The sequence below is a fragment of the Microchirus variegatus genome (genome assembly GCF_963457635.1).
Source record: "Microchirus variegatus genome assembly, chromosome: 23".
NCBI classification, from domain to species: Eukaryota; Metazoa; Chordata; class Actinopteri; order Pleuronectiformes; family Soleidae; genus Microchirus; species Microchirus variegatus.
The window spans coordinates 18,196,874-18,223,949 of NC_139824.1; the positions used below are offsets into that span (position 1 = coordinate 18,196,874).

A 27,076-nucleotide genomic window follows, 5' to 3' on the forward strand; every position below is an offset into this window, starting at 1 on the left:
TAAAGCGTTATTGTATTAATGCTTAAATTATATTATATTAACGCTTATATTACTTAAAGGTGCATTATGTAATAAATCATAAAATCCTCCTAATATGTCACAGAGACTCAGGAATAATGTTCATATAACAAACTGAACTCACCAACAACAACAGTACAGACAAAATATTTGCATTAAAACAAAGATTTTGCAGACTGCAAATCATGTTTATGTTTTGAAATCATGTTTTGGCGTCATGTGGCGCCACCTACCGCCTTCCACCAATCATTGCAGTCAGTAGAGTCTCAGCTGCCGAGCAACCACGGGTTGCCAGTTACGTCAGAAAACGAAACCTAAAAGACCTCGGTATTTTGAATTTGAATGTAGTAACTGTTTTTGGCCACATTCTTACATATGGCGCCTTTACATTACATTATATTAACGCTTATATTAGTTTACGCTAAACTGTAGAACTGCAATCTGGTCATTAAAATGATTACAAATGGGATTTTTTTTATGTTTTTTTTCTTTTTTTTCCTTTGGCGGCCCTCAGTCCAATGTTGGGTTCCTAAATTGGCCCTCAGGTGTCAAAACTTTGATAACCCCTGATATAGTATATAAGTTTTAAACAGAAAGTTTCAGTGTCCTACCCAAGTATGACGGCTCAGGCGTGGAGCGGTAGCCCTGAGTCGGAGACCTCGCAGACAGACTGTGAGTCGGGGAGCAGGGAAGACTCTCACTGGACGACAGGGAGCGATTCAAAGAGGACAAGCTGCGGCTGGTGTGCAACAGGTTGGACTGTTTGGTGATCTTACGGAACAAGGAGCTGCGCTTCTTACTGCGGGATAAAGAGAGAGCGAAAAGGAAGGATTTTGAGTACGCAAACAATCATCTTTAACCTATTAACTTGGCTTTCAAAATCATATCTAGCTGAGCAACTGCAGCGTGAAAAGGGACTTTGGTTGCAAGTCACTGCATCACTGTAAATGCAATTATAAAGGGTAAAAACGTGCAAAACTACCAGCTCTTATCAACAAATATAAAGACACTGCACAGGGCCGGCCCAAGCCTCCACGGGGCCCAAAGCAAAATGTGATTTTGGGGCCCTCTGTTACTGCCAATAATAATGATTATTGATCATTCACACACCGACTATACTAAAGCTGTTCAACTTATTCTACTCTGTCACGAATACAAATACACTTGTTAAACTAAATGTGAGAACTTTTTTGTTGCATGGAAGCAGACACCAGATTTGCAAACTTACAGAAAAATCTTTCAATTAATATTTGGCAAAATCAGCAGCTCCCCCTACTGGTGACACAGAGAATCAATACATAAAACCAAACGGTTTATAAATAAAATATTGAGATATTAAGGACTGAAAATCTAAAAATGTGCACGATCTTTGCACATTTTCAAAATACACTCCTGTAATACAAAGATTTGACTTTTAGATGTAAAAAACACAGCATTAAATACAATAAACAAATAAATATCAAACAAATACTTAAATAATAATGTAAATCAACAGAGGCACCAGGAACAAGGTAATAAAAATGAAAAAAAGCTTTGGTAAAAATGGGGCGAAAAATTCTAAACAAACTACAGCAATCCAAACTTTTATACATTTTTTTAGTTAATTGCTCTTGGGGGCCCTCTAGTGGTCACGTGTCCCTAAGCAGCAGCTTAGTTCGCTTACGCCTCCACAGTGGTGACACCACATCAGGTCCTACCTGTCCTGAGTGTCTTTGCCCATGGTCCTCTTGTTTCGTCGAGCCATCTTACACTTGTAGCTGGCCTTCCTCGCTGGTCCCACTTTGATGGAGGTGTTCTCGAAGGGCGTCGTCGTCACGGTCACTTTGTTTCCACTCTGCACAGAACGGAGAATCATCGACAACAACTCGGGGATCTCACAGAGAGACAAAGCAGGAGAAGACAATATCACACGGTGCAGGTGTGATGTGTGAATACAGGTTCTTTTACCTTGAGGATAAGCTCCACCACCTCAGTGTGAACCAGACCATGGACGGGCTCTCCGTTAACATGAGTGATGAGGTCACCGGCACAGAGAGCAGCATCCTGGGCAGGACCGCCGTCCTCCACATGCTGCCACCACACAACGTGAAGGTAAAATGAAAATAAAGGATTTTCTTCCGTCGACTTCATGCTACAAACGACAGAGTTCCTACCCAGACGATGTGATGCACGCTGTAGATGTCGCTGTCTCCGATGTAGACCCTGATGGCCCTGAGGGTGAAGCCGTACTTCTTTCCCGAGCGATGGATGGTGATGGGAGGCCGCAGCGCGCTGACCGCCGGGCAGAAGTCTCTGTTCGGCGACGAGTCGCGGGATGAAGGGTTGGACGAGAACGAGTGTGGGGACATGGGGCTGGCCAGAGGGGAGAAGCCACCGTGCTGCTCCACTGGTTTCAGAGAGGAGGGAATTTACAGAACCATGTTAGCGAATGACAAGTGACAAATGTTTCCTGAGGGGCCGTTCACATGCAGCATCTTTTGCAGATGCACGTCAGTGCACGTGTACAAAGGCGTTAATGCATTGGTTCTCAAAGTGCGGCCCGGGGGGCTAATTGCGGCCCGCAGAAACATTTCTGGCGGCCCGCAAGTAGTAGTAATCCACTGTGTCAGAGTAAATGTACGTGGAACACAGCATAACTGAAGGATTTTTTTTTCTCTCGCCTAAAAAAATATTGCATTTTAAAGCAAATATCACCGTTAAAATATGCAGTAGGAGCTTAAAAACACATGGAGGTCATGTCACGACATGTGGACACGAGCTGTGCAAAGTATGACGCTGCTGAAGTGAAGCAGAGTGAAATGACAGAGGTTTTAGTAAAGAGATGTCTAAGCGTTTTCTCTGTTGGCACCATCTGTGCCATTTGAGATTTCTTAGGTACCAAATTATTAAAAACCAATTTAATTTACATGTCACTACAGGTCTAAAAAGAACTTGTTTTGAAAAAAAAAAAAAAAAAGTATGATAACTCGCTGTAAATGGATGCTCCCTGTGCGGTGCGTCATAACAACTCTGTGGCTCTGCAGCGTCTTCAGTTACGCAGTGCCATAGCTCTGGCTTACCTTGGTCAATTAGGGTGATTGACAGCTCGTTTTAAACCTCTAAACCGGTAAAATCAGACCCCGGTCTCCAAATGCGTGTGAATCACTTCATTAGCGAGTCAATTTGTGCGGACATTCGACCTTCTCTAATCAGAACGATCTAATGTCGCTCTGTAATGATCGACCAGACCGGGATTTGTTACTAAAGCATGCTGGGAAATGTAGTTCTTCATTAGAAGTGGTTTTGTTCCGGTGGGAATAACTTGTTTTGATAAACAGCAAAGGTAAGATGACATTTCTGCTTGTATTTCTTGATTTCTCCTGCGGGTTTGATCCATCGTTTTGTTTTAACTGTGTTTGGTGAACATAAGAATGGTTTATATGAGCTTTTAGCCGAGTTTCTGACCTTTCTGTGGGTATGCAGCATGTCTGTGTTTGTTAAAGTTAGATATGGTTTTATGGCGCTTTTGTCGCTGCGTCTGACGCTGAAAATAGCAATGGTTTCTTCCACACATGCACGCATGTGAGCGGCCCCCTGAAACCTCCAAGTGTAAACTCTCCTGCTGCGTCTAACCTGACGGTATAATGACGGACAGCGCCGTCGCAGACGCCGACTTGATGACCTTGTTGCCCCCTCTGGAGTTGCGTTTCTCCCCGTCGCCGGACATCTGCTGGTGGCGAGCGCGGCGCAGCACCAGGTCGTTGGTGGCCCGCGGCCCCAGGGGGTCGTACAGCGGCGTCATCACGTCGCGGCCGCTCGCGGCAGGGCCCGACGACGAGGGCGGCAGCGGCACGGCTGCCGCCGCAGTGACGCCGGCCGTCTCTCCGGGCCTTGGGGGCTTGTCTGCGGAGATGTAGCGTTGTTTGTAAATTACAGTTATTTAAGCTTTAAACAGCAGTAGCACAGCGCTAACCTCTAAATGAGGTACCACACGCTGCTACTTCACCTCCTATGCTCCCAACATGAATTCTTTATCACTTTCACCGGCGTCGCCTCTTATTTCTTTCGCTCACCTGCGCCGTTGATCTCCTTCAGACTGGCCTTCTGCTCCAGGAGACACGGCGCCGGGACACTGGTGCCGTCCAGCGACGTTCCGCGGACCTTTAAGGGCACCTGGCGGGACAGGAAGTCCGGCTCGCCCTCCAGAGGCGAGGCAAAGCGGTGCGTGTCCATCAGCGCCGAGAAGCGGCGGCGAGCGCCGAGGGGAGGGCTGGAGTCTCCTCCCTCCATGCAGAGGGACTCCGAGTAGGACAGGCGTTTCCTGCAGGAGGACGACACATCAGAATCCTTTATCTAACAATAGTCTTTGAGATAAGAGCGTTTTTTTAATAATCTTAACATATCTGCACGTTCGTGTATGACAAGATGATGGCGACGACGACGACACGTGGAAATACTGTCAATTTTCTTTTCGTAATGAGCGGCAGCGGCAAATGAATCACGCCTGGAGAGATGATGCAGATCATTCTGATTCGATATGGAAGACTGGAAAATCCAATATGTGAGGTCATAAATTGCCTCCGCCTTATCAAACGTTTCCATCCATGATGAAAGCACAGAGTATGAACACATGATTCCACCTTAAATAGGAACGTATATATATATATATATATATATATACATATATACGTATATGTATATATATATATATATACATATACGTACGTATATTGAATTGAATGACTATATTCCTCAGCTCAGTTAAGGCGACAAGAGGTGCAGAAATGTGCAAGGGCATAACAAGTAAAAAGAAAGACAACGTAAAGATAAGAGTAAAAATAGGATAAAAAATAAAATACTATATGGTAAAAAATCACACTCTAAATATAAGTAAGGCTCTAATAAAATAAAATACAATAAGGCAAAAATTAAGCTCTAATATAAGTAAAAAGAAATAAAACGTAAGATAAGAGTAAAAAAAAGAAAAAAATATATATATATGTATATATACATATATATATATATATGTATAATCCACATACGATGACTGCAACAGAATACTGGACCAAGGTTATTATAGTTAATGCACAAAACGAAATAACGGAAAAAATAAAAATGTTAAAAACATTTTCATTAACTGAAATAACAATAAAAACTAGAGTTTAACTGAAACTGAACTGTGTGATCGTAAAACTAACTAAAAATTGTTGCTAAAAATGTGCTTAGTTTTCGTCTTTGTAGATTAATTCCATACATAATCCTGTGTGTATTTGAGTTTATATTTGAGAAGCGGTACTTATTATTAACTTTTTGAACCTGGCACCTGGCAAATACTCCACATTACAAAAAAAACTAATGAAAACTATAATTAAAACGAACCAAAAATCCCAAACTATTATAACCTTGTAGTGAACCTGCTCTAAAACACGAGAATACGTAAAGATATGTCATTCAAACATAGGCAGCACCTGACAGCAAACCTTCAGGAAAACACCTTCAGACCCATTTTATACAAACAACAAAGGAGTAAAATCACGACATTCTCTTATTATCCCTCACTCACATCTCCGGTGAGCCCGTCCTCCAGCTCTTGTCCCTCATGCTGAAGCTGCCCAGACTCTCTCTCTTGGTCACCTTGTCGTCCCGAGGACATTCCCGACGTTCCCGACGAGGCACCGAGCTCGAAGACTTCTGCTCCAGCTGAGACAGATGCTCCATGCTGCTGTAAACCTGCAGAGGGAGCATCAGCAATCACTGCATCAGTGTGTGTGTGTTACAGACATGTGTATTTGTATTTTGGATATATGAAAATATGCATGGATGCACGGTTGTTAAGCTCTCACAGAAGAGACATTAAAGTTGCTATTCACACAATAAAGGGTTAATGTGATTAAAGGAAAAGAACAAGTGTTTATGGCTGAAATTAATAATAATGATAATAATACTTATACTTTTTTGAAACCCGTCTTTATGAGCCATGTGATTTGGTTCAGTGAAATCTGATGAATTTATTTTGAATTAAAGTGATTCAGGAGGCTACGTTTGAGATGTTTGACAAGGATAATGCAAAAAAATTGCATTGATTTTGATCTTTTGTATGTTCAACTGGAGCATTATGTGATAAATAGTATATATATTTACCTTCTAAATGGTTAAAAAGCTCTTTTACAAAAGATAACAAAAGATAAAGATAACTTGGCTTTGTCCTCGTCTTCTCTTGCCTTTAAAACTTTCTTTCCTCTCCTTCTTCTTCCTGCTGTATAATATTTTACAAACGTATATATCACACCACGAACAAGCAGAATCTGCTCCTGCCAATTTGTTTTGGAACATTTTGTCATGAAAACGGTCCAGATTTTAAATATTGGCGCCATTATATATCGCTGCCGACAGCTTGCGTCTAAAAATACAAACGTTCACAGCCCACATCATTCATTAGCCTCTGTCAATATTATGTAATATCAACGGCGGCGTCTTATATCGGGTATTTATCAAGCAACAGTTGTAAATATGATGCCAGACTGTTGGAAATATCCAGCATGTAAAGAAGACATGCTAAGGATAACATTTTTAATATTATTTTTTATATTTATACTCGTTATTTAGGTCATATAAAGGTCTATAAAGGTCTGTTATTTATCCTGTAGCACTGTGAGCTCTTCTATTGATAAATAACATCTCTGCCTTCTCCGTCATGACTTAACACACATGTGAGCACGGACACGTCGACGACAAAGAAGAATCTGTAAAATACTGATTATGAGCCAGAGCAACAAAGGAAAAGTGAAGCTGTGGGGGAGGACGAGAACCAGACGAGCTCCACAGAACATTCAGCAGTGCACCATGGAAACTGCTCAGCAGGAAAACACAAAACAATGTTCACAGTCACACTAGAAACCTTCAAGTTAAAATACTGTACAATGTTTGTTTTTTGGGTCTTTTATCGTCTTGATAAAGTTATTTGCTCTCATTTTAAGGCAATTGGTGATATTATATATAGTTATATATTTTTTATTTGTACATATATATTTATATATTTGTTAAATTATATTTTTATTATATATTTAAAAATATATATTTTTTATTTTATATATACATTTTTATAGCCAGTATTTCATTATATATATTTAAATATTTTTTTATATATATTGTTATTATATATATATATTTATATATATACATTTACATATTTATTATTATTATTATTATTATTATAATAGTATATATATTTTATTAATATATTGTTTATATATTTTTTAAATATATTTTATTTTTAATTTTATATATATATTTATTTATTTGTTATTATTATATAAATATATTTTTAATATCTTTCAATTATATATATTTTTTAGGTATTTATTATATATATATATATATATATAATTATATTGTTTATATATATTTATTTCTTCTTATTATAGTATATATATATTTTATTATATAATATATATATTACATATATTTATATAATAAATTTAATCATATATATTTAAATATATTTTTAATTATATATACATTTTTATATATTTCATTGTAATAATAATAATAATGCATTATATTTAAGGCCCCTTTCAAGACACTCAAGGTCGCCGAGTGTCTTGAAAGGCGGACAAATATATATAAAAAAAAAATCTTTTTTATATATTTGTTATTATTATATTGTTTGTTTTATATATTTTTTTATATATATATATTTATATTTTTGTATGATTTTAGTGGTAAATGGGTCAACTAATCGCTGCTCCACAGTAATACCTCATGTATCGAGGATGGAATAGACAGAGTGAGGAGAGTCAAGGCAGGGAACTCAAAGACAACGTGAGGTGAGAGAAAATCTCACTGGGTAAAAGAACATGAACATGAACATGAACATGAACATGAACATGAACATGAACATGAACATGAACATGCTGGTGAGACGCTGCACGACAGAGCGAGTGGAAAAAGATTTGTCTGAGTTGTTCAACACAAAGAAACGTGCAGGTACATGCAGGCTTTTGTGATGCTTAAAAAAGAAACTGCAGTCACGGGAGGGAAACGGGACGAATGTGAACCACTTATAACTGGACACAAAGACGGGAAGCTGAGTCCAGCCTTCAGGTGCTTCTCTCTGAGCAGTAAGACCTCATTTTAACCATCAAAGACACTTTTCCACAGAGACCAAAAAGACGTTCAAATGGAAAAAGAGAAGCGATGAAAGAGGCCGACCTTGCTGAAGCGAGGCGAACAGGAGGAGAACTGCCTGATCTCCACCGGCTCGTCGTCGTTGGTGTCGTCCTCGTCGTACGTGTTGATGTGGTGATAACGATCCGAGCGAGCTGAGGGCGGAGTGAGGACATATATATATATATATATTAACGACGGGCTGTCACTTCAGAAGAGAAACGTGCATTTCTGACGAGGACGCCGGTGTCAGGATGTTATTGTACGTCCCATAAAACTGGATATTGATTTACAGAAACATAAATCCACACACACACACACACACACACGTACTGTCAAAGTAGCTGGTGTCCTCCTCTGACTCCAGGTGAGGGATGAACTCGGCCTTCTGTCGCAGCAAACTGTTCCAGTCCAGCTCGGAGAAGAACGGGTGCTGCTTCACCTCAAACGCTCCACCTAGTGGCAGGGGCACGACACGACAGCCGGCTTGCTGGTTAGCTTCACGCACGATTTTAACGCAAGCGAGCAGATATTTCACAGACTTTTTTTCATGTGATTTAACAAAGCAGTTGTAGGAAATAAGTGTCATTAAGCGTTTTAATTATATTGTAACGACGTGTAGAATGATCCTAGCGATGTTTTAGAGCTGCAGCTAATCAGATTAATCTGTCAATTAATCGATGAATCGTTTGGTCCACAAAATGTCAGAAAATGTAAAAAAAAAAAAGATTTCTTTGTTATGTGGAGCAAAGAAACAAAGAAAATATTCACATTAAGAAGCTGAAACAATCAGAAATCTTGTTTTAAAGGCGCCATATGTAAGAATGTGGCCAAAAACGGTTACTACATTCAAGGTCTTTTAGGTTTAGTTTTTTGACGTAACTGGCAACCAGTGGTTGCTCGGCAGCTGAGATTCTACTGACTGCAATGATTGGTAGACGGAGGTAGGTGGCGCCAAAACATGATTTCAAAACGTAAACGTGATTTGCAGTCTGCAAAATATTTTTTTTAATGCAAATATTTAGTCTGTACTGTTGTTGTTGGTGAGTTCAGTTTGTTATATGAACATTATTCCTGAGTCTCTGTGACATATTAGGAGGATTTTATGATTTATTACATAATGCACCTTTAACCATGAAAAAAATTGCATTTAATGGTAACATTTCATGTAAGAAAATGTGTTGACTTCGTGTTCTGTATATTTGCTGCATTTATTTTAAAATACAGACATTTTTCACCTAAATATGAGACGATCAATACTTTTTTAAATGTTAAAGGTGCATTATGTAATAAATCATAAAATCCTCCTAATATGTCACAGAGACTCAGGAATAATGTTCATATAACAAACTGAACTCACCAACAACAACAGTACAGACAAAATATTTGCATTAAAAAAAAAATATTTTGCAGACTGCAAATCATGTTTTGGCGTCATGTGGCGCCACCTACCGCCGTCTACCAATCACTGCAGTCAGTAGAGTCTCAGCTGCCGAGCGACCACGGGTTGCCAGTTACGTCAGAAAACAAAACCTAAAAGACCTCGGTATTTTGAATTTGAATGTAGTAACTGTTTTTGGCCACATTCTTACATATGGCGCCTTTAAGACACGGTGATAAAAGTTAACGTAGCACAGCAGCAGCAGGAAATGGAGCCAAACTCCTCGAATCCACAAATTCTAGTCCAGTAAATAACTCAACCAAAGGAAAACAGTAATTTAACAGCCTATTAGACTACAAATAAGCACATAATATTCATCTTTACACTCTTCAGATCCTCCTTCTGCAGTAGTTAGTTGCAGCAGATGGTCTGATGTTATAAGTAAGTGCAGAAGTTTTTTCGTACCTGTGCCCAACCTCATGAGAGGGTTGGTCTGCAGCAGAGCAGATATGAGAGCCTGGGCGTCTGCAGGCAGCGCGTCGTCACCTTCAGGCCAAACCACGTTATCTAACAGAGACGAACAAAGACCATAATCACCGTCACCACAGAGGGGGCAACGTTTCCATTGCTGTTTGTTCGTTATAAACACTTCTGATTTCCATGAGATGTTCCACAGGGGTTAGGAATCACCCGAGGAAGAACCCAACACTCCTTTGGATCCAGACTCAGATCGACTGGCTGGTCTTTTTCGGTGGAGGCCGTGTGTTATTTGAGCTGTGTTCAATGTCAGACTAAAGTGTCCTGACCTGTGATGACCTGTCCAAACAGCTCCTCGGGAGTGTCTCCAAAGAACGGCACGCAGCCCAGCAGGAACTCGTAGAGGATGATGCCCATGGCCCACCAGTCCACTGGCTTCCCGTAGCCCTGACGGAGAATCACCTCCGGAGCGATGTACTCTGGAGTACCACATACCTGTGAGGACAAGAATGAGATCAAGAACTTGAATATATTCTTGAAAGGATCGAGTCGTCAAACACAACTAAGAGGCTTATTCAGACCTGCAGCCGTGGATTATAATTCCATCACCCAGAGGCGATTCTAGAGTCTGTAGGGGCCCTAAGCAAACCTTCCCAGGGGGGCCCTTCCTTCCAACCAGTGTTCATCACCATTATGTTACAAACAATGTGACACCAACGAAAAATGTATGAGTTTAAAATGAATGAAATGAAATAACATGGAAAAACCTTGTAATTAAAAAGTATGTGAAAATATAAAAATATATATATATCTTTAAAGATGGCGGCGCGGGCACACGCAGCGGCTCTCGGCTTGTTGCACTTTGTAGTTGTATATATTTATACCTACTTGCACATACTCTAGTCTTATATGTTGTTGTTAGTCATGCCTTGGGAGCCAGCGGTATTAACGGAAGATCGCGCGCTAATCTTTTAACGGACGCGAGTTCGCGAGATCCCGCGATAGACTGTGTGTATAAAGGAAACAACAACAACAACACGGCTTCTTTTCATTCTCCGACGTGGAAGAACTGTTGATCTGGTGTCATAAATGATTTTATGTTTCTCCACTTCAACAATCAGTCTGTCGTCGTACATTATGACTCTCAGAGACGCTCTGATTAATTGACTGTTGACCTGGCAGCACCGGTCACGACGTAATGTTGATGTGAAGTTGTGACAGGCTGTATGACCTGCGTATTGTGTTTTATTTTGAAAGGGGGGCGGAAATGTTTTACTTTGAGTCTGTGTCGCACTTCCTGTCTGGTGCGATCTGCTCTGTTGGAATTTACGAGGTTCAGCAGCGGCAACGGCAAAAAATAGAACTGATTCCTATCGATATCGCTGCGGCGCGTCGAGCCGCTTCTGGGACGCTGGAAATGCTCTCATTGATTAGAATGGAAGCGATTTGCGACGGCGACCGCGCCGCGGCTGTAACGCGTCCAGCGGAAATCCAGGATAACGCTGTGTCTTTATTCAGAGAGCATCCATTTTACCAAGGTGACTGAGCAGACTGACATGCATGACTTCAGAAAACTAAAAAGCTGCTGGTAACGGCAGCTGTCGTCTTCTTCTGCAGCCGCGACATGACCACTCTGAGAAGCCTAATAATAAATAATAAATAATAAATAATAAATAATAAATGTCCTTCTGTTTTATCCGTCTGTCCATTGATTTTCTACCTGATCGATTTCACATGTAATGGATGCATTTTTCTCAAGTTTTTGTTGGACCTCGACCCTAAAAACTTGATCCTACGTTTAATTTAAGCTGCATTTTCTGACTCATTGACATGAAATAATCACTCAGATAATGAGGTGACATCACAGTAACATCACATAAACAGACACACATCCTCATTACTCGTATGACGATCTACCTGCTTGTCCAGGAACTCTCGGGCGTCTTTCTCAATGTGTCCCTCGTAAAGGTTGGTGGTCAGACTCATGAGGCCGATCTTGGACAAGCCAAAGTCTGTGAGCTTGATGTGACCCATGGAGGTGATCAGGAGACTATAAAGAGAGAGAGAAAACACAGTTTATTTCAATTGTTTCAGTGTGTGTGGTTATTGTTTCCTATTTGATGATGGTTTTAAGACTAAAGAGTACGTTCTCCTCGACAAGAAAACCGTCTTTTTAAAGCTCAATTATCATCATATTAATATTATGCATGAGACAACACCATATTTTTGTGTCCAACACGGATACACATATCATTAAATCGTCATTTTAGACCATTTATCAACTATGAATCTGTTAACCCTAGAACACTATCGCTCAAATTCTATAATAAGAGATAATAAATACACCCAATAAAAAGTACTTCAATATATATATATATCAAAATATATCAAAACAAATATGAGTGGTGTTCTTTTATTTTAAACTGCGTCATGTCTAACAAAATGAAAGAAAAGCATCATGAGGGGACAAATATAAAAATGCTCCAAAATGACTGGAAATTACTGAAAATTAGGAATTTGGGAACAAAAAATTTCAAAATAAAAATAAAAATAATGAAGAAGAAAACTTACAGTGAACTTAGGCTGTTAAATGGTATCATATATTTAACATTTGCCTGAATTGTCTATGTTTTGGTGCTTGTCATGTAGCATTGTGCTCATCTGTGTCTTTTATTTTGCTAAAACCTCTAACCTAAATGAAGTTCTGAAGCAGTAAAACCAAAACAATGAGCCGGAAAACACTTCTAAGAGCTCTGAGTGACTCCTAATATCAAGGTTCTGCCCTTTTAAATGAGACTAAATCGCTAAAAACGACTAAAAGCAGAGCTGTTGTCACTCACTTGTCAGGTTTCAGGTCTCTGTGGACGATGCCATAGTTGTGCAGATACTCCAGGGCTAAAACCGTCTCTGCAAAGTACATCCTCGCAAGCTCCACGGGCAGAGCTCCGATGTTCTTCAACAGAGTGGCACAGTCGCCGCCTACAAACACACAAACACACAAACACACAAACACACAAACACACAAACACACAAACGCCGTGTTGTTATTTTATTTATTTAAGCTGCACTTTTGAAGAAATACAAGCCTGAGATTCGTCGGCCTGAGCAGAAGAACCTTGACAGAAACGTCATAAAAGATGATTTGAGTTAAAGGCGCCATATGTAAGAATGTGGCCAAAAACGGTTACTACATTCAAATTCAAAAATACCGAGGTCTTTAAGGTTTCGTTTTTGGACGTAACTGGCAACCCGTGAGCTGCGGCTAATCCCGATTAATCTGTAGATTATTTTGTCGATTAATCGATGAATCGTTTGGTCCATAAAACGTCAGAAATGTTTTAAAAAAGACCAAAAGAAAACGTTGATCAGTGTGTGTGTGTGTTGTTTTGTTGTTTGTTAGTGTTTTTTTAAAAATAATTTCTTTGTTATGTGGAGCAAAGAAACAAAGAAAATATTCAGATTTAAGATCTACATCTAAAACAATCAGAAGTCTTGTCTTAAAGGCGCCATATGTAAGAATGTGGCCAAAAACAGTTACTACATTAAAATTCAAAACACAGAGGTCTTTTAGGTTTAGTTTTCTGACGTAACTGGCAACCCGTGGTTGCTCGGCAGCTGAGACTCTACTGACTGCAATGATTGGTAGACGGCGGTAGGTGGCGCCACATGACGCCAAAACATGATTTCAAAACATAAACATGATTTGCAGTCTGCAAAATATTTAAAAAAGACCAAAAGAAAACGTTGATCAGTGTTTGTGTGTTGTTTTGTTGTTTGTTAGTGTTTTTTAAAAAATAATTTCTTTGTTATGTGGAGCAAAGAAACAAAGAAAATATTCACATTTAAGAAGCTAAAACAATCAGAAATCTTGTCTTAAAGGCGCCATATGTAAGAATGTGGCCAAAAACGGTTACTACATTTGAATTCAAAATACCGAGGTCTTTTAGGTTTCGTTTTCTGACGTAACTGGCAACCCGTGGTTGCTGGGCAACAGAGACTCTACTGACTGCAATGATTGGTAGACGGCGGTAGGTGGCGCCACATGACGCCAAAACATGATTTCAAAACATAAACATGATTTCAAAACATAAACATGATTTGCAGTCTGCAAAATATTTAAAAAAGACCAAAAGAAAACGTTGATCAGTGTTTGTGTGTTGTTTTGTTGTTTGTTAGTGTTTTTTAAAAAATTATTTCTTTGTTATGTGGAGCAAAGAAACAAAGAAAATATTCAGATTTAAGATCTACATCTAAAACAATCAGAAGTCTTGTCTTAAAGGCGCCATATGTAAGAATGAGGCCAAAAACAGGTACTACATTCAAATTCAAAATACCAAGGTCTTTTTAGGTTTCATTTTCTGACGTAACTGGCAACCCGTGGTTTCTCGGCAGCTGAGACTCTACTGACTGCAATGATTGGTAGACGGCGGTAGGTGGCGCCACATGACGCCAAAACATGATTTCAAAACATAAACATGATTTGCAGTCTGCAAAATATTTTTTTTAATGCAAATATTTTGTCTGTACTGTTGTTGTTGGTGAGTTCAGTTTGTTATATGAACATTATTCCTGAGTCTCTGTGACACATTAGGAGGATTTTATGATTTATTACATAATGCACCTTTAAGCTTCGCTGCAAAGCAAACCTTGGTCCCTTACTTACCCTCCACGTACTCCATGACCATGCAGAGGTGCCGCCGCGTCTCAAAGGAGCAGAACATGGACACGACGAAGGGGTTCTCCGCAAAGGTGAGGATGTCCCGCTCCACGAACGCCTGCTGGATCTGGTTCCTCAGGATCGTGTTCTGCTTGTTGATCTTCTTCATGGCGAAGCGCTGACGCGTCTCCCTGTGCCGCACCAGGTAGACGGCGCTGGAACAGAGGAGTCAGACTCAGTTTGATGTCATTACGTTTGCATTAAAGATCTATGATGTGTTAATGTTTACCCATAAGCTCCGTTGCTGATCAGTTTGATGGTCTGGAAGTCTTCTTCGCACGGATTGAGGGCTCTGCCCTTTCCCTGGTGAAACCCCCCCCCCCACCGACACGTTAAACTCATCGTTTAGATCCGAGTGAACGTGAAAGCGTTGTGTTTGTGTTTGAATAATCTACGTAAAAAACAAAGACCTATTCGGTTTCTCACCTCCGCCGAGTCATCGGTCTCCGGGGTGTGTGGACCCTCGCTGTCGTAGCTGTCGAGACTCACAATTTCTGGAAAGACAAAATAACTGATGTGAGATTCTAACACTGAGCGTCTCCACACTGATGTGAGAAGACGCTCGGATTTAATTAAAGCGCTTTTCTGCAACAGATCGGAGAAATAAAAAGTAGCATTAGCATTAAAAGCGAGTTCTTCATTTACAGTATTCTTGACTCTGCTCACAACTCACAGCTTTACTTCCTTCCTCCTTGATCGGCGTTAGTTTTCAATGTCCTTGCACACGAGTCATTTGTCGATATTAAAGCTCACATAGAGTGGTCCTGTTGCACATATATGTTAGTTATGGAGGTCTACTTACATACATTAACTTGTTTTTATGCTCAAAAACCTCCTAGTTGCTGTAAACGAGCCGATAGAAATCCTCTTTTCTGACGCTGTTTCCCAGCCGCGATATTTGAGACTCAACTCTCACCCCCAGAAGACAGGGTGTGTTGTGATTGGCCAGCCAGCGTAGAGCCTTCCCAACTGTCTTGTGATTGGCCAGTACCCAGAAGTGACATATTCAGCACGCCCGCTCTCAGAAGCACAGCTCCCCCCTCTGGAACGGTGGATGCACTGCTCCTCATTATCAAAACATTGTTTTAACAGTGTTTAAAAATAGCTTCTTCACGACTCCCCGCCTCAGTCCCTTTGACGACCTTTGACCCGGAGTCAGACCCAGAGTCAGAAGACACTGTCGCTCGTGAAACACCTCCACAACGGACGTTATTCTTCTTCTTCTGCGGTTCAATGTACGCAACCGTACGTGCCCGGACTAGTGCCCGGAGCAGGAGGATCTGCTGTTCAGGAGAACCGCTGTTTACGTAACCGGACTGGGTTTTTTCAGAGATCTCGCTGAGCCCGAGATTACAATAAAACACAGCGTTCTCAGCAGTGGCTGAACCGTTTGTTTAGAACCTTCAGGGCTTCGTAAACAAGGTAATGACGCAGATACACACTAAAAAACAGCGTTAATTTGAACTTCTGGTCTAGGTCCGCTTTAACGGACATGAGGACCGTATACAAAGTTCCAGGGAGGAAATAAGAAAAGGAATGAGAGTTGTAAAAAGATGTAAGTATGAAAATGAATGTGCAAAAATAAAAAGAGGTCCATATTTTGTGAATTCAAAAATAAAACTGCAGATGTTTATTTTAAAAAAGCCATTTCCTGCAGCATCAACAAGCATTTTCAGACTCTACGTCTCAGTAAAGATCCAGTGAAGCTGATCGATCGTTTCACACTATTTTAAATGTATGTAGTTTCACTGCTTTACTGTGTGAGGATGTTTCAATATAACAGGGTAAATGTCAGTGTATAAACAGAACCTTGGCTCATTCCTTTAGAGCCTTTGTGTTTGAACAGGTAAAGTAAATGAATAATAATATGAGTACATTAACATAAGCTGCGAGGCTGTGAAAAGCCCATAAATCTGTAGATTTCTGTGTGATTGACACACAGAGAGATAATTATATCCTTGTGTATGTCACACTGAATGTGCTCTCTGTGTTTATATCTGACTGAGTTATGACTCAGACACCGACACAATAGCAACAAGGTCCTGAGCTTCTGAAGCTGCAGAGGAGAAACGTGGAGTGATTCTGCTGCGTCTGTATGAGCAGATTTGATGTAATATTATTTATACTCTGTGAAGAGATCCCCTCACCTTCCAGAGGGTCTCTGGTGAGCCCCAGCTGGCTGATGATGTACCGAGGGATGTCCGCCTTCATCAGCTGTCCCTCCTTGGCGTGATCCTCCGCCGCCTCCAGCAAATGGTAAAACTCCTCTGGGTTGAACTCCTGTTATTTTAGAGGAAAGAAAACATGAAGAGACACAGAGAACTATAGTTAAAGGCAACTTAAAGCTCAAACAGCGCCAGAGAAAGATGTGGTTCTACAATAAAAAAACAAAAGTGAAAGCAGGAACACAGTGTAGTGAAATGATTATTATTACTGCTGATTACTTTGACGAGCAGTCAGGGAGACATCAGCACATAATAAAAACAATAGAAAATCAACTTTCTACTGCTGCGGTGTTTGATACGTACGGTGGCCCCGAAGTGATATGAGAGAAAAGAAAAAGACTAAAAAATGTTTTTTAAATGTTTTTCTTAAAAAAAAAGACGGAAAAAAAAATTCATAATTTTTTGGAAAATCCAGATCTCGACTTTGAAACTCGAGATTTCAAAAAAATGATGTAAAAAAAATTTGAAAAAATTTTTTTTTCCATAATTTTTTGGAAACTCGAGATCTCGACTTTGAAACTCAAGATTTCAAAAAAAAATGACAGAAAAAAATTTCATATTTTTTTGGAAACTCCAGATCTCGACTTTGAAACTCGAGATTTCAAAAAATTATGTGAAAAAAATTGGCAAAAAAAAAAATCATACTTTTTTGGAAACTCGAGATCTAGATTTTGAAACTCGAGATTTAAAAAAATTGACAAAAACTAAATTGCAGAAAAAAAAAATCAAAATTTTTTGGAAACTTGAGATCTCGACTCGAGATTTCAACAAAATGACAACAAAAAATTTTTACGAAAACAAAAAATCATATTTTTTTGGAAACTCGATATCTCTAATTTGAAATTCGAGAGTTCAAAAAAATTGACAAAAAAAATTGACGGAAATGTTTTTTTTTTTTTTTCTTTTTCATAATTTTTGGAAACTCCAAATCTCGACTTTGAAACTCGAGATTTCAAAAAATTAACAAAAAAAATTGCAGAAAAAAAAAATCATAATTTTTTTCAAACTCGTGATCTCGACTTTGAAACTCGAAATTTCAAGGTTTTTTTTTCATCAAAAAAAATTTCCAACACATTTTTTTGGAAACTCGAGATCTCTAATTTGAAATTCGAGATTTCAAAAAATTGACAAATAAAAATTGACGGAAATGTTATTTTTTTTTTTTTTTAAGAATTCTTGGAAACTCCAGATCTCGACTTTGAAACTCGAGATTTCAAAAAATTTATAAAAAAAATTGCAGGGAAAAAAAACATTATTTCTTGGAAACTCGTGATCTCGACTTTGAAACTCGAAATTTCAAGGGTTTTTTTCATCAGTTTTTTTCTTTCTCATGTCCCTTTGGGGGCGCCATAGATACGGGATTAGAAAATTAAAGATTTGTCCCTTTATTTGACCCTGATTTTCAGTAAAGCGGATGTCTGTATAATATAATAATACTATTATATAGGGGTGAACAATACTATAATATAATATAAAGCTATGGAGTTCTCCAAGGGACAATTTCCTCACCTCTATATTTTCCACATTTAAAGAACATTTGAAGTAGCAGGACTTCAGTAAATGCCTCTTTATGCAGACGACACACTCAGCATCTTCTTCTTTGACTTAGGTGCATGTGTTTGTGTCGAGTGCATATTGGAAAATGTAATGAAGACAAATGAAAATGGAGCCTTTTGCTTTGCACTAACAGCCGAGAACAAGTAAGACAGCGGTAAGAAAAACACTTGTGCTCTGACTGCGAGTGTTCTACACCACAGGGACGTCATTTATGTGCACACTGACTCTCATTTAGATCCAACTCACACTGTCCCATAACATCACTGTGCTTTCCAGGCCTTCATTAAGCCTAACAAGACAACATCGTTGGCAAACTTCGATTTATTACACAACGATTCCCTTCATGTCTTTGTAACCTCTTCACTGCTCCACCAGGAATCTTGCATTTCAGATTTCAGCAGCTTTTTTTTACAACTTTGTGGCCGCAGACACTTCTGCTTTTCAATTTGTTATCTGATTTGAAAGAAGGAGCAATTAAGTAAACACATTTCAATGAAATATGAATATTAAAGAAGATTTTAATAAGATAGTATCATGAAGATGAAGATCAGCTGTCCAAAAACGGACAAAAACATTTACGAAAATGTATTTTATTTATTTTTTTCATAATTTTCGGAAACTTGAGGTTTTGAAACTGAAAAAAAATATATATTTTTTTTATTTTTATAATTTTTTGGAGTTTAAAAAAAAATTGACATTTTTTTCATAATTTTTGGAAACTCGAGATCTTGAGATTTTAAATAAAAGAGGGGAAAAAAACGACTTAAAAAAAAATCATAATTTTTCTGGAAACTCGAAATTTCAAGGTTTTTTTTACATCAGTTTTTTTTTATGTCACTTCCTCAAGTGGAACAATATTATAACTAACTATACACTGATGTGGCAATCATTATATACCACCTAATTAATTATTTGTTTTATCCATAAAATGTCAGAAAACAATAAAATGCCTGTACCAGTTTGGAGGGGGCAGCCTGTGGTCAAGAGGAAAGGGATTGGGATTGTAATCAGAGGGTCAAGAGCACAGATTACACTAGATTACTAATGAAATGACAAGTATTTATTACTAAGATTCTATTTATTGTTATTTCCTAATGTATATATGTATGCATAATAGCAATATAGCACATATTAACAGAGAATATATTACATTATATTGATTATATACAATCACTGTATTGATTATGACTTCCTAGCTTCCTCGTTAGCAGTAACAGGGCGATGTGATGAGAGCTAACAGAGGAAGAATGTTGATTAACTGCACGACAAAACCCAAAATGTACTTTAACCTGCAGGAAGTGAGTGCACAAACACCTCTGTGGGCCTGTCACACAAACATAATCAGTGTTAATACACCTCACAACTTTAAATTGCTTTCTCGAAAAACATGAAAAAAAGAATTTCCAGCTCCAGCGAAGCAGCCTGTTTCGTGTCGTCCTGTGGGATTTACTTTCATTCCTGCTGCTGGAATAACATTTTGATGAGAAAGTGGAGCCTGGGGCAGCCGCCATCATTTCCTTACTTCCTTCCTTCCTTCCCCCATACTCGCTCATATCTGCTCCCGTAGACCACAGAGAAACCAGGGAGCATTAACCCGGCTGTCGTATTTGTGTCGCTTAACGCCTTCCGACGCCGTGACATTTCCCACCAAATCAGACGAAGTCACAACTGCCTTGAATGCTAAATGAACTCCTCGGCCCCCGGACAACATTTTCTCTGCTTGTTTGAGGTTCCACGAGGATCTGAAGTCCCCTCTGACCCTATCGACCTCGTCCGACGGTCGCCTTGGCAACAGAAAGATGAGCCACGGGCACTCGGAGGAGGAAAAGCTCACCGATGATGGAACACGGGGGCCATGAATCAGTGAGCTGATATCCAGGTGCTGCTGCTGCTGCAGACACTTTGTTAGGACTGAGTAAGTTGTGGTGAGTTATTGTTGTTGCATGCATCCATTTACAACATGGTACATGTGCTGCTGCTGCTGAGAAGAACAATGGGGAGAATTCTTTGAAGTTATTCTCATTCTACTGCAGCGGAATAATCAAAAACCATGACGTGCATTCATTCATTCATTCATTCATGCATTCATTCATTCATTCATGCATCCACATCTCATGTTGCTGAAGGTGACTCCGTGCAGAATATACAGTGCTGTGCAAATTAGATTTGCTGCTTTACTATAATTATTTCTCCATCACTTTATCGTATCGGGGAAATACAGGAAACGTGTGCAGTTTTTAAAAAGAGAACGTAAGAAAGAAAGAGAAGGAAATAGCAATACATGCACACATGCTGTTAAACTCACTATGTAACACCAACGACTGAGATCACGGTAAACACAAGTGCAGAAAAAGGGTTAAAGGAGAAGAGACGTTTTATTAGATGTTCATTATTAACCTTTAGTTTGTTAATTGCCGTTAAGATCTGAACTGATTAAAAAGGGAATGAAGGAATTATCCCCTCTCCTCTGGGTGTTCATCGTACCGAACACACTGTGATCCTCCAGGTTGGTCATATCGTACTCCAGGGGCATTCAGGGCCTGATTTTAAAATATAATATAATATAATAAAGCTTCTTTTTACAAGAACATGAGTTGATATAGCTGAGATTTTTAAAAACCACATGAAAAAAGCCAGAAACAAATTGAGTCGCAGGAAGAAAAAAACAACAACAACTCAATAACTCTTAGTAATAATGTGACGGTCGCTCTACAAATGTCTCATTTACATGATCCGATCGATTACATTAATGACATCGATCGCTATTCTTTTAAAAAGTAAGGATTGCTACACATGTTAAATGCAATATATCATAGCGTATAAGAATTTTATTTGACATGAAGCGAATGCCGACCAAACATTAGTATAAAAAGAAAAAACTAAATTAAATTCCCGTGATTCAGCTTTTTTGACCAACGTGAGTCAGATTTTTACATAAAAAAGTACAAGACTTTAACTTTAACCATCTCTGCTATAACGACTGGGGCAAACCGCCTATAAAACAGGAAGGAAGGAAATATTCACTACTTAAACTACTTAAAGGTGCATTATGTAATAAATCATAAAATCCTCCTAATATGTCACAGAGACTCAGGAATAATGTTCATATAACAAACTGAACTCACCAACAACAACAGTACAGACAAAATATTTGCATTAAAACAAATATTTTGCAGACTGCAAATCATGTTTACGTTTTGAAATCATGTTTTGGCGCCACCTACCGCCGTCTACCAATCATTGCAGTCAGTAGAGTCTCAGCTGCCGAGCAACCACGGGTTGCCAGTTACGTCAGAAAACGAAACCTAAAAAGACCTCGTTGTTTTGAATTTGAGTGTAGTAACTGTTTTTGGCCACATTCTTACACATGGCGCCTTTAACCAGTGTGTCGTCTGCTGCCAAAGCTCTGCTCATAAAACACAGGGGAAACAAATGAGTCGATGAAGAAGAAGAAGACAATGATCCCATGATTCCATGCTTCCCGACGTCATCAAACTCTGTGTTTTCTTATCGAGAAGCTCTTCATGTCACAGATGTCACACTCGTGCTGTGTGTTTCATGACAGGATGAAGGGGAAAGACGTGTGTTTGTTGTGGATCGGTTCAGGTAAAAGCTTGACATTTGCAGCCTTACTGTGTTTCCACTTCTCCTGCTTTGGTTCTGATGTGATCTCTAAACCCTGTGATCTCTGTGTGACATGATGCTCATGATCAGGGACTTTCTTTCAGACTCGGTTGCTGCCGTTCTTCTCTTTGTCATCCTTCATTTTTATAAATGTTGTTAGAGAATGACAAATCCTCCCTGAGTCTTCAGGCTTATGAGATGTTTTTTTGTGTGAATTGACAGGAAACAGATAAAGACGGATCACCTGGATTCTTGTTCCCCAAGTATTGTTGTGGCTCCAAAAGAAGTCAATATACAACTTTTACCCATGAAAGCATCTTTAAAGCTCACATAGAGTGGTCCTGTTGCACATATATGTTAGTTATGGAGGTCTACTTACATACATTAACTTGTTTTTATGCTCAAAAACCTCCTAGTTGCTGTAAACGAGCCGATAGAAATCCTCTTTTCTGACGCTGTTCCCCAGCCGCGATATTTCAGACTCAACTCTCTCACCCAGAAGACAGAGTCTTGTGATTGGCCAGTACCCAGAAGTGACATATTCAGCACACCCGCTCTCAGAAGCACAGCTCCCCCCTCTGGAACGGTGGATGCACTGCTCCTCATTATCAAAACATTGTTTTAACAGTGTTTAAAAAATAGCTTCTTCACGACTCCCCGCCGCAGTCCCTTTGACGACCTTTGACCCAGAGTCTGAAGACACTGTCGCTCGTGAAACACCTCCACAACGGACGTTATTCTTCTTCTTCTGCGGTTCAATGTACGCAACCTGGATGTGCCCGGACTAGTGCCCGGAGCAGGAGGATCTGCTGTTCAGGAGAACCGCTGTTTACGTAACCGGACCGGGTTTTTTCAGAGATCTCGCTGAGCCTGAGATTACAATAAAACACAGCGTTCTCAGCAGTGACTGAACTGTTTGTTTAGAACCTTCAGGGCTTCTTAAACAAGGTAATGACGCAGATACACACTAAAAAACAGCCTTAATTGGAACTTCCTGTCTAGGTCCACTTTAACAACTGTATAGTACATAAGCTCTCTCTGGAGTCCTCAGTACAAAACAAAAACAATCTCTTTACTATTGTTATCTATGGGGAATGAATTACACTTTGTGTATGTGCAACATATTGCATGATGCACAATAACTCTATTATCAGTGTATTGTATATGAGTTTATATTTAAACAGGTTTTTCCCTCCTTTTTCTGCAGCTCCTCCAGCGTCAACAGCACAGCTTTCCCTTTTCCCTGCAGCTCGATTAGCATTTCAAAAGTGCACGCATGCAAAACCTCTTCTTTCATCCTCCAATCCTTCAGATTGCCGAGCAGACAGCCTAAACCCCCCCGCCCCCCCCCCCCCCACTTCACTTCATCACATTCACATTCACAAATGCCATTTTATCATTGAAGAACTGACCCAGGGCGTCTCTCCCGGCACACAAACAATCGCACGACTGATGCTGCGTATTTGATCCATGTCGGTGTGTTTTGGTGCAGCGTTGTTACACTCACCAAACACTCGAGGAGCCTGGCGGGACGAGAGATGATGATGAGGAGCTTCTTGACCAGCTCGATGACGAAGGTGAGCTCTGAGCTCTCCGAGCGCTCGTAGGCCTGGTGGAGACAAACAGAGTTTGGGTTTGAGCCGAAGCGACACAGAGATCTTCGCAGACTCTCGTTCTCGTTTCCACCTCCACCACCTACATCGTGAAGCAGCTTCTCTAGGTTCTCCTGCAGTTCGCAGAAGTAGATGCTGGTAATAAGGCCCTCACGTGATTTGGCCAGGCAGTCTCTGGACAGCTCGGCGATCTGGTGGTGGATGAAGCTCAGGACCCCGTCAGCCAGCGGCAGGACACTCTCCGGGGAGTAGATGTGGATGAACTCTGCCAGCCTCTCCTCCATCTGAGCTGTGGCCTGGTGGACAGGAGAGGGGTGAGAGAGTGATGTCAACACACACAATCATAGGCCTTTCACATCAGGGTTCTGGTGGTAAGCGTGTTCAAATGTTGAAAAGTTGGTCCTCTGGACCCAAAATAGTGGTTCTTCCTCGAGAACAGTTTCCAATTCTGGGTTGTGAAGATGAGCGGAAAGTAGAGGAAGCGTAGGGGGCTGGTCCAGCATAATGCTGGTCTATGCTGGTCTTTGGTGTCTATGCTAGTCTATGCTAGTCTATGTTGGTCTATGTTGGACTTTGCTGGTCTATGGTGTCTATGCTAGTCTATGCTAGTCTATGTTGGTCTATGTTGGACTTTGCTGGTCTATGGTGGTCTATGCTGGTCCACAAGCATCATGATACTGGTATTTGCTGGTCTATGGTGGCATATGGTGGTCTATGCTGATCCAAAAGCATCATGATACTGGTCTATGGTGGTCTATGCTAGTGTATGGTGGTCTATGCTGGTCCATAAGCATCATGATACTGGTCTATGCTAGTCTTTGTTGGGCTATGCTAGTTTATGGTGGGCTATGCTAGTTTATGCTGGTCTATATTAGTGTATGGTGGTCTATGCTGGTCCAGAAGCATCGCGATACTGGTCTTTGCTGGTCTATGATAGTCTATGGTGGTCTATGCTAGTCTATGGTGGACTATGCTGGTCCACAAGCATCATGATACTGGTCTTTGCTGGTCTATGATAGTCTATGCTGGTCTATGCTAGTGTATGGTGGACTAAGCTGGTCCACAAGCATCATGATACTGGTCTTTGCTGGTCTATGGTGGTCTTTGCTGGTCTATGGTGGTCTATACTAGTCTATGGTGGTCTATGCTGGTCCACAAGCATCATGATACTGGTCTTTGCTGGTCTATGGTGGTCTATACTAGTCTATGGTGGTCTATGGTGGTCTATGCTAGTCTATGATGGGCTATGCTGGTCCACAATCATCATGATACTGGTCTTTGCTGGTCTATTCTAGTCTATGGTGGTCTATGCTGTTCTATGCTAGTCTATGCTGGTCTATGCTAGTCTATGGAGGTCTATGCTGGTCCACAAGCATCATGATACTAGTCTATGGTGGTCTATGGTAGGCCAGCACATACCTGTTTTTTGCCGACATGGCAGAGGTTACATTTTCACCAGGATTTGTTTTCAGGTTTCCAAACAAAGACGATTAAACAACTAAACAAATAAAAACCCATCTCCACAAAGCTTTGTAGAGGGATGAGGTGATTGAGTGAGTGAGTGAGTGAGAGGAAGAACACATTATAATTATAATTGTGTTGCACGTCCAAATATGGGCTGAAGCCAGAATTTCAAAGGCAGCCAAAGGTAAATAGAACACACATCAAAGACAACAGCGTGAGACTCATTAGAACTTTCTCTCCACTTTCTTCTTCTTTCTGCTGCCAATTTATCGTTCACAAGTTCACAATTTAAAGCTTTTTGGAGAAGATTTTGTCCTATAATTCACACGAGTCAAGCATTTGCGACCTCGACCTCGTCCTCATAGACTCTGTTTAAAAATGAACTGTTTGTGGTTTGTGTTCCTTTGTCTTGTAAGTGCATGTTGTAGCATTGTAGCGAGGCTGCTCGGCTGCTCCCCACAGTTTTGAAGACCTTTGAACCGCGATGGAAAGAAATGTAACGTATGTTTGAATTGTGGAGGGTAGCATTACACCTTGGAAATGATTAAAAGAAGGAGAAGAAAAGGATGGAGAGAAAGAAGCAGGTATGGAGATGAAAAAGAAGAACCTGGAGGGCAGCATTAGACCTTTCAGTCTGTGCAGCCTACGGGAAATTATTATTAGAACAAGACACACACACGACACATAAATAAACACTGAATATTGATGTTTGACATCGTTTAACTTTCTCTCTGCTTTTGCAAAAGAGGACAAACGTTGCTGGCTCTGCAGTCTGCAAAATGTCTTAAATGTCTTAAATCTCATCCATCGACCTGTAGGAGACAGATGAAGTGACTTAAGTGTGTGCAAATGAAGATGTTCCAGAACGTGAAGGAGTCTAAATAAAGCGAGAGAGAATTCCCGGGGAATTAGGTTCCACTCGACACTTTTTCCAACATTTGCCGAAACTGCTGCTGCTGATGATTCTCCTCGTCGTCGTAATGATGTCGGAGAAAGTGTGCGGTAGTATTTAGGGAGACTCGTTAGCGCCGACTCTGCATCGCTGTGAACGGGCACAGGATGATGTGACGATGATGGCATCGACACCTGCCTGCAACACACTTATATACTTAAAGCAGTGCAGTCTCTTTGTGCAGCTAAAAAGAAGGTCACTGTCTGTCTGTGTGTTTGTGTGTTTGATGTGTATGTGTAAATGCACATGTTTGTTTGTGAGGCCTGACCTTAGGGAAGCGCTCCTTGTAGACGTGGTTCATCATCACAATTTCATTGTCATAGCAGGATGGAGAGCGCCCCGGGCTGAGGAACACACACACACACACACACGTGTGCACACACACACACACACACACACGCACACAGAGCAGGAGTGTCATTTACAGCACTGACTCGGGAAATGAAAGGCGTCAGGGTTGAGTGACACAGTGATTGAAGGGAGGCAGCTGGTCGAGGCAGGAGAGTCGTGAAATTCTGCATTTTCCACGCACGCACGCGCTTGCACGAAAGGAATAATTCACCGCGTCCCCGCCGCGCCCGTTCCCTTCTGTACGTGTTATGCTAATCGGGCAATTAAAAATTCAGCATCCTCTGTTGCGCTAATGGACGCGGTTTTTACCTTCCTGGCAGCACGCCGAGGATGGTGAAGACGTCAGAAAGCAAAAGGAACACAGCACAACACGTTTGACCAAAACAAAGCAAATACAACTGACTTTAGATCCTTGAGAGTTTGATCTAGAAAGACGTTAATCTAAAGTGAATGGGACGGCGGGTGTTTTAAGCTAAACTCCTGCCTCTGCCCCTAATCATAAAATAAATACAGTCTTTTCAGTTTTGCCGACTCAGTGTCAGAGTTTCTCAA

The 27,076-nt window shown here is 40.3% G+C and overlaps 1 protein-coding gene across 1 annotated transcript in view; it reads right to left on the minus strand.

The window, feature by feature from the left end:
• Positions 1 to 27,076, minus strand: part of mast1a (microtubule associated serine/threonine kinase 1a) — a gene marked incomplete at both ends in the record, with an annotated part of 72,010 nt that overhangs the window by 2,102 nt on the left and 42,832 nt on the right. The window contains 20 exons of the mRNA XM_083909665.1: positions 630 to 817; positions 1,716 to 1,852; positions 1,966 to 2,088; positions 2,172 to 2,404; positions 3,631 to 3,900; positions 4,071 to 4,318; positions 5,561 to 5,727; positions 8,209 to 8,318; positions 8,497 to 8,619; positions 10,010 to 10,111; positions 10,351 to 10,516; positions 11,939 to 12,071; positions 12,862 to 13,000; positions 14,685 to 14,893; positions 14,968 to 15,041; positions 15,165 to 15,232; positions 16,886 to 17,018; positions 23,652 to 23,753; positions 23,844 to 24,053; positions 26,442 to 26,517. Of these exons, the coding sequence (XP_083765791.1) occupies positions 630 to 817; positions 1,716 to 1,852; positions 1,966 to 2,088; positions 2,172 to 2,404; positions 3,631 to 3,900; positions 4,071 to 4,318; positions 5,561 to 5,727; positions 8,209 to 8,318; positions 8,497 to 8,619; positions 10,010 to 10,111; positions 10,351 to 10,516; positions 11,939 to 12,071; positions 12,862 to 13,000; positions 14,685 to 14,893; positions 14,968 to 15,041; positions 15,165 to 15,232; positions 16,886 to 17,018; positions 23,652 to 23,753; positions 23,844 to 24,053; positions 26,442 to 26,517 (3,011 nt within the window). The remainder of the gene's footprint in view (positions 1 to 629; positions 818 to 1,715; positions 1,853 to 1,965; positions 2,089 to 2,171; positions 2,405 to 3,630; positions 3,901 to 4,070; positions 4,319 to 5,560; positions 5,728 to 8,208; positions 8,319 to 8,496; positions 8,620 to 10,009; positions 10,112 to 10,350; positions 10,517 to 11,938; positions 12,072 to 12,861; positions 13,001 to 14,684; positions 14,894 to 14,967; positions 15,042 to 15,164; positions 15,233 to 16,885; positions 17,019 to 23,651; positions 23,754 to 23,843; positions 24,054 to 26,441; positions 26,518 to 27,076) is intronic.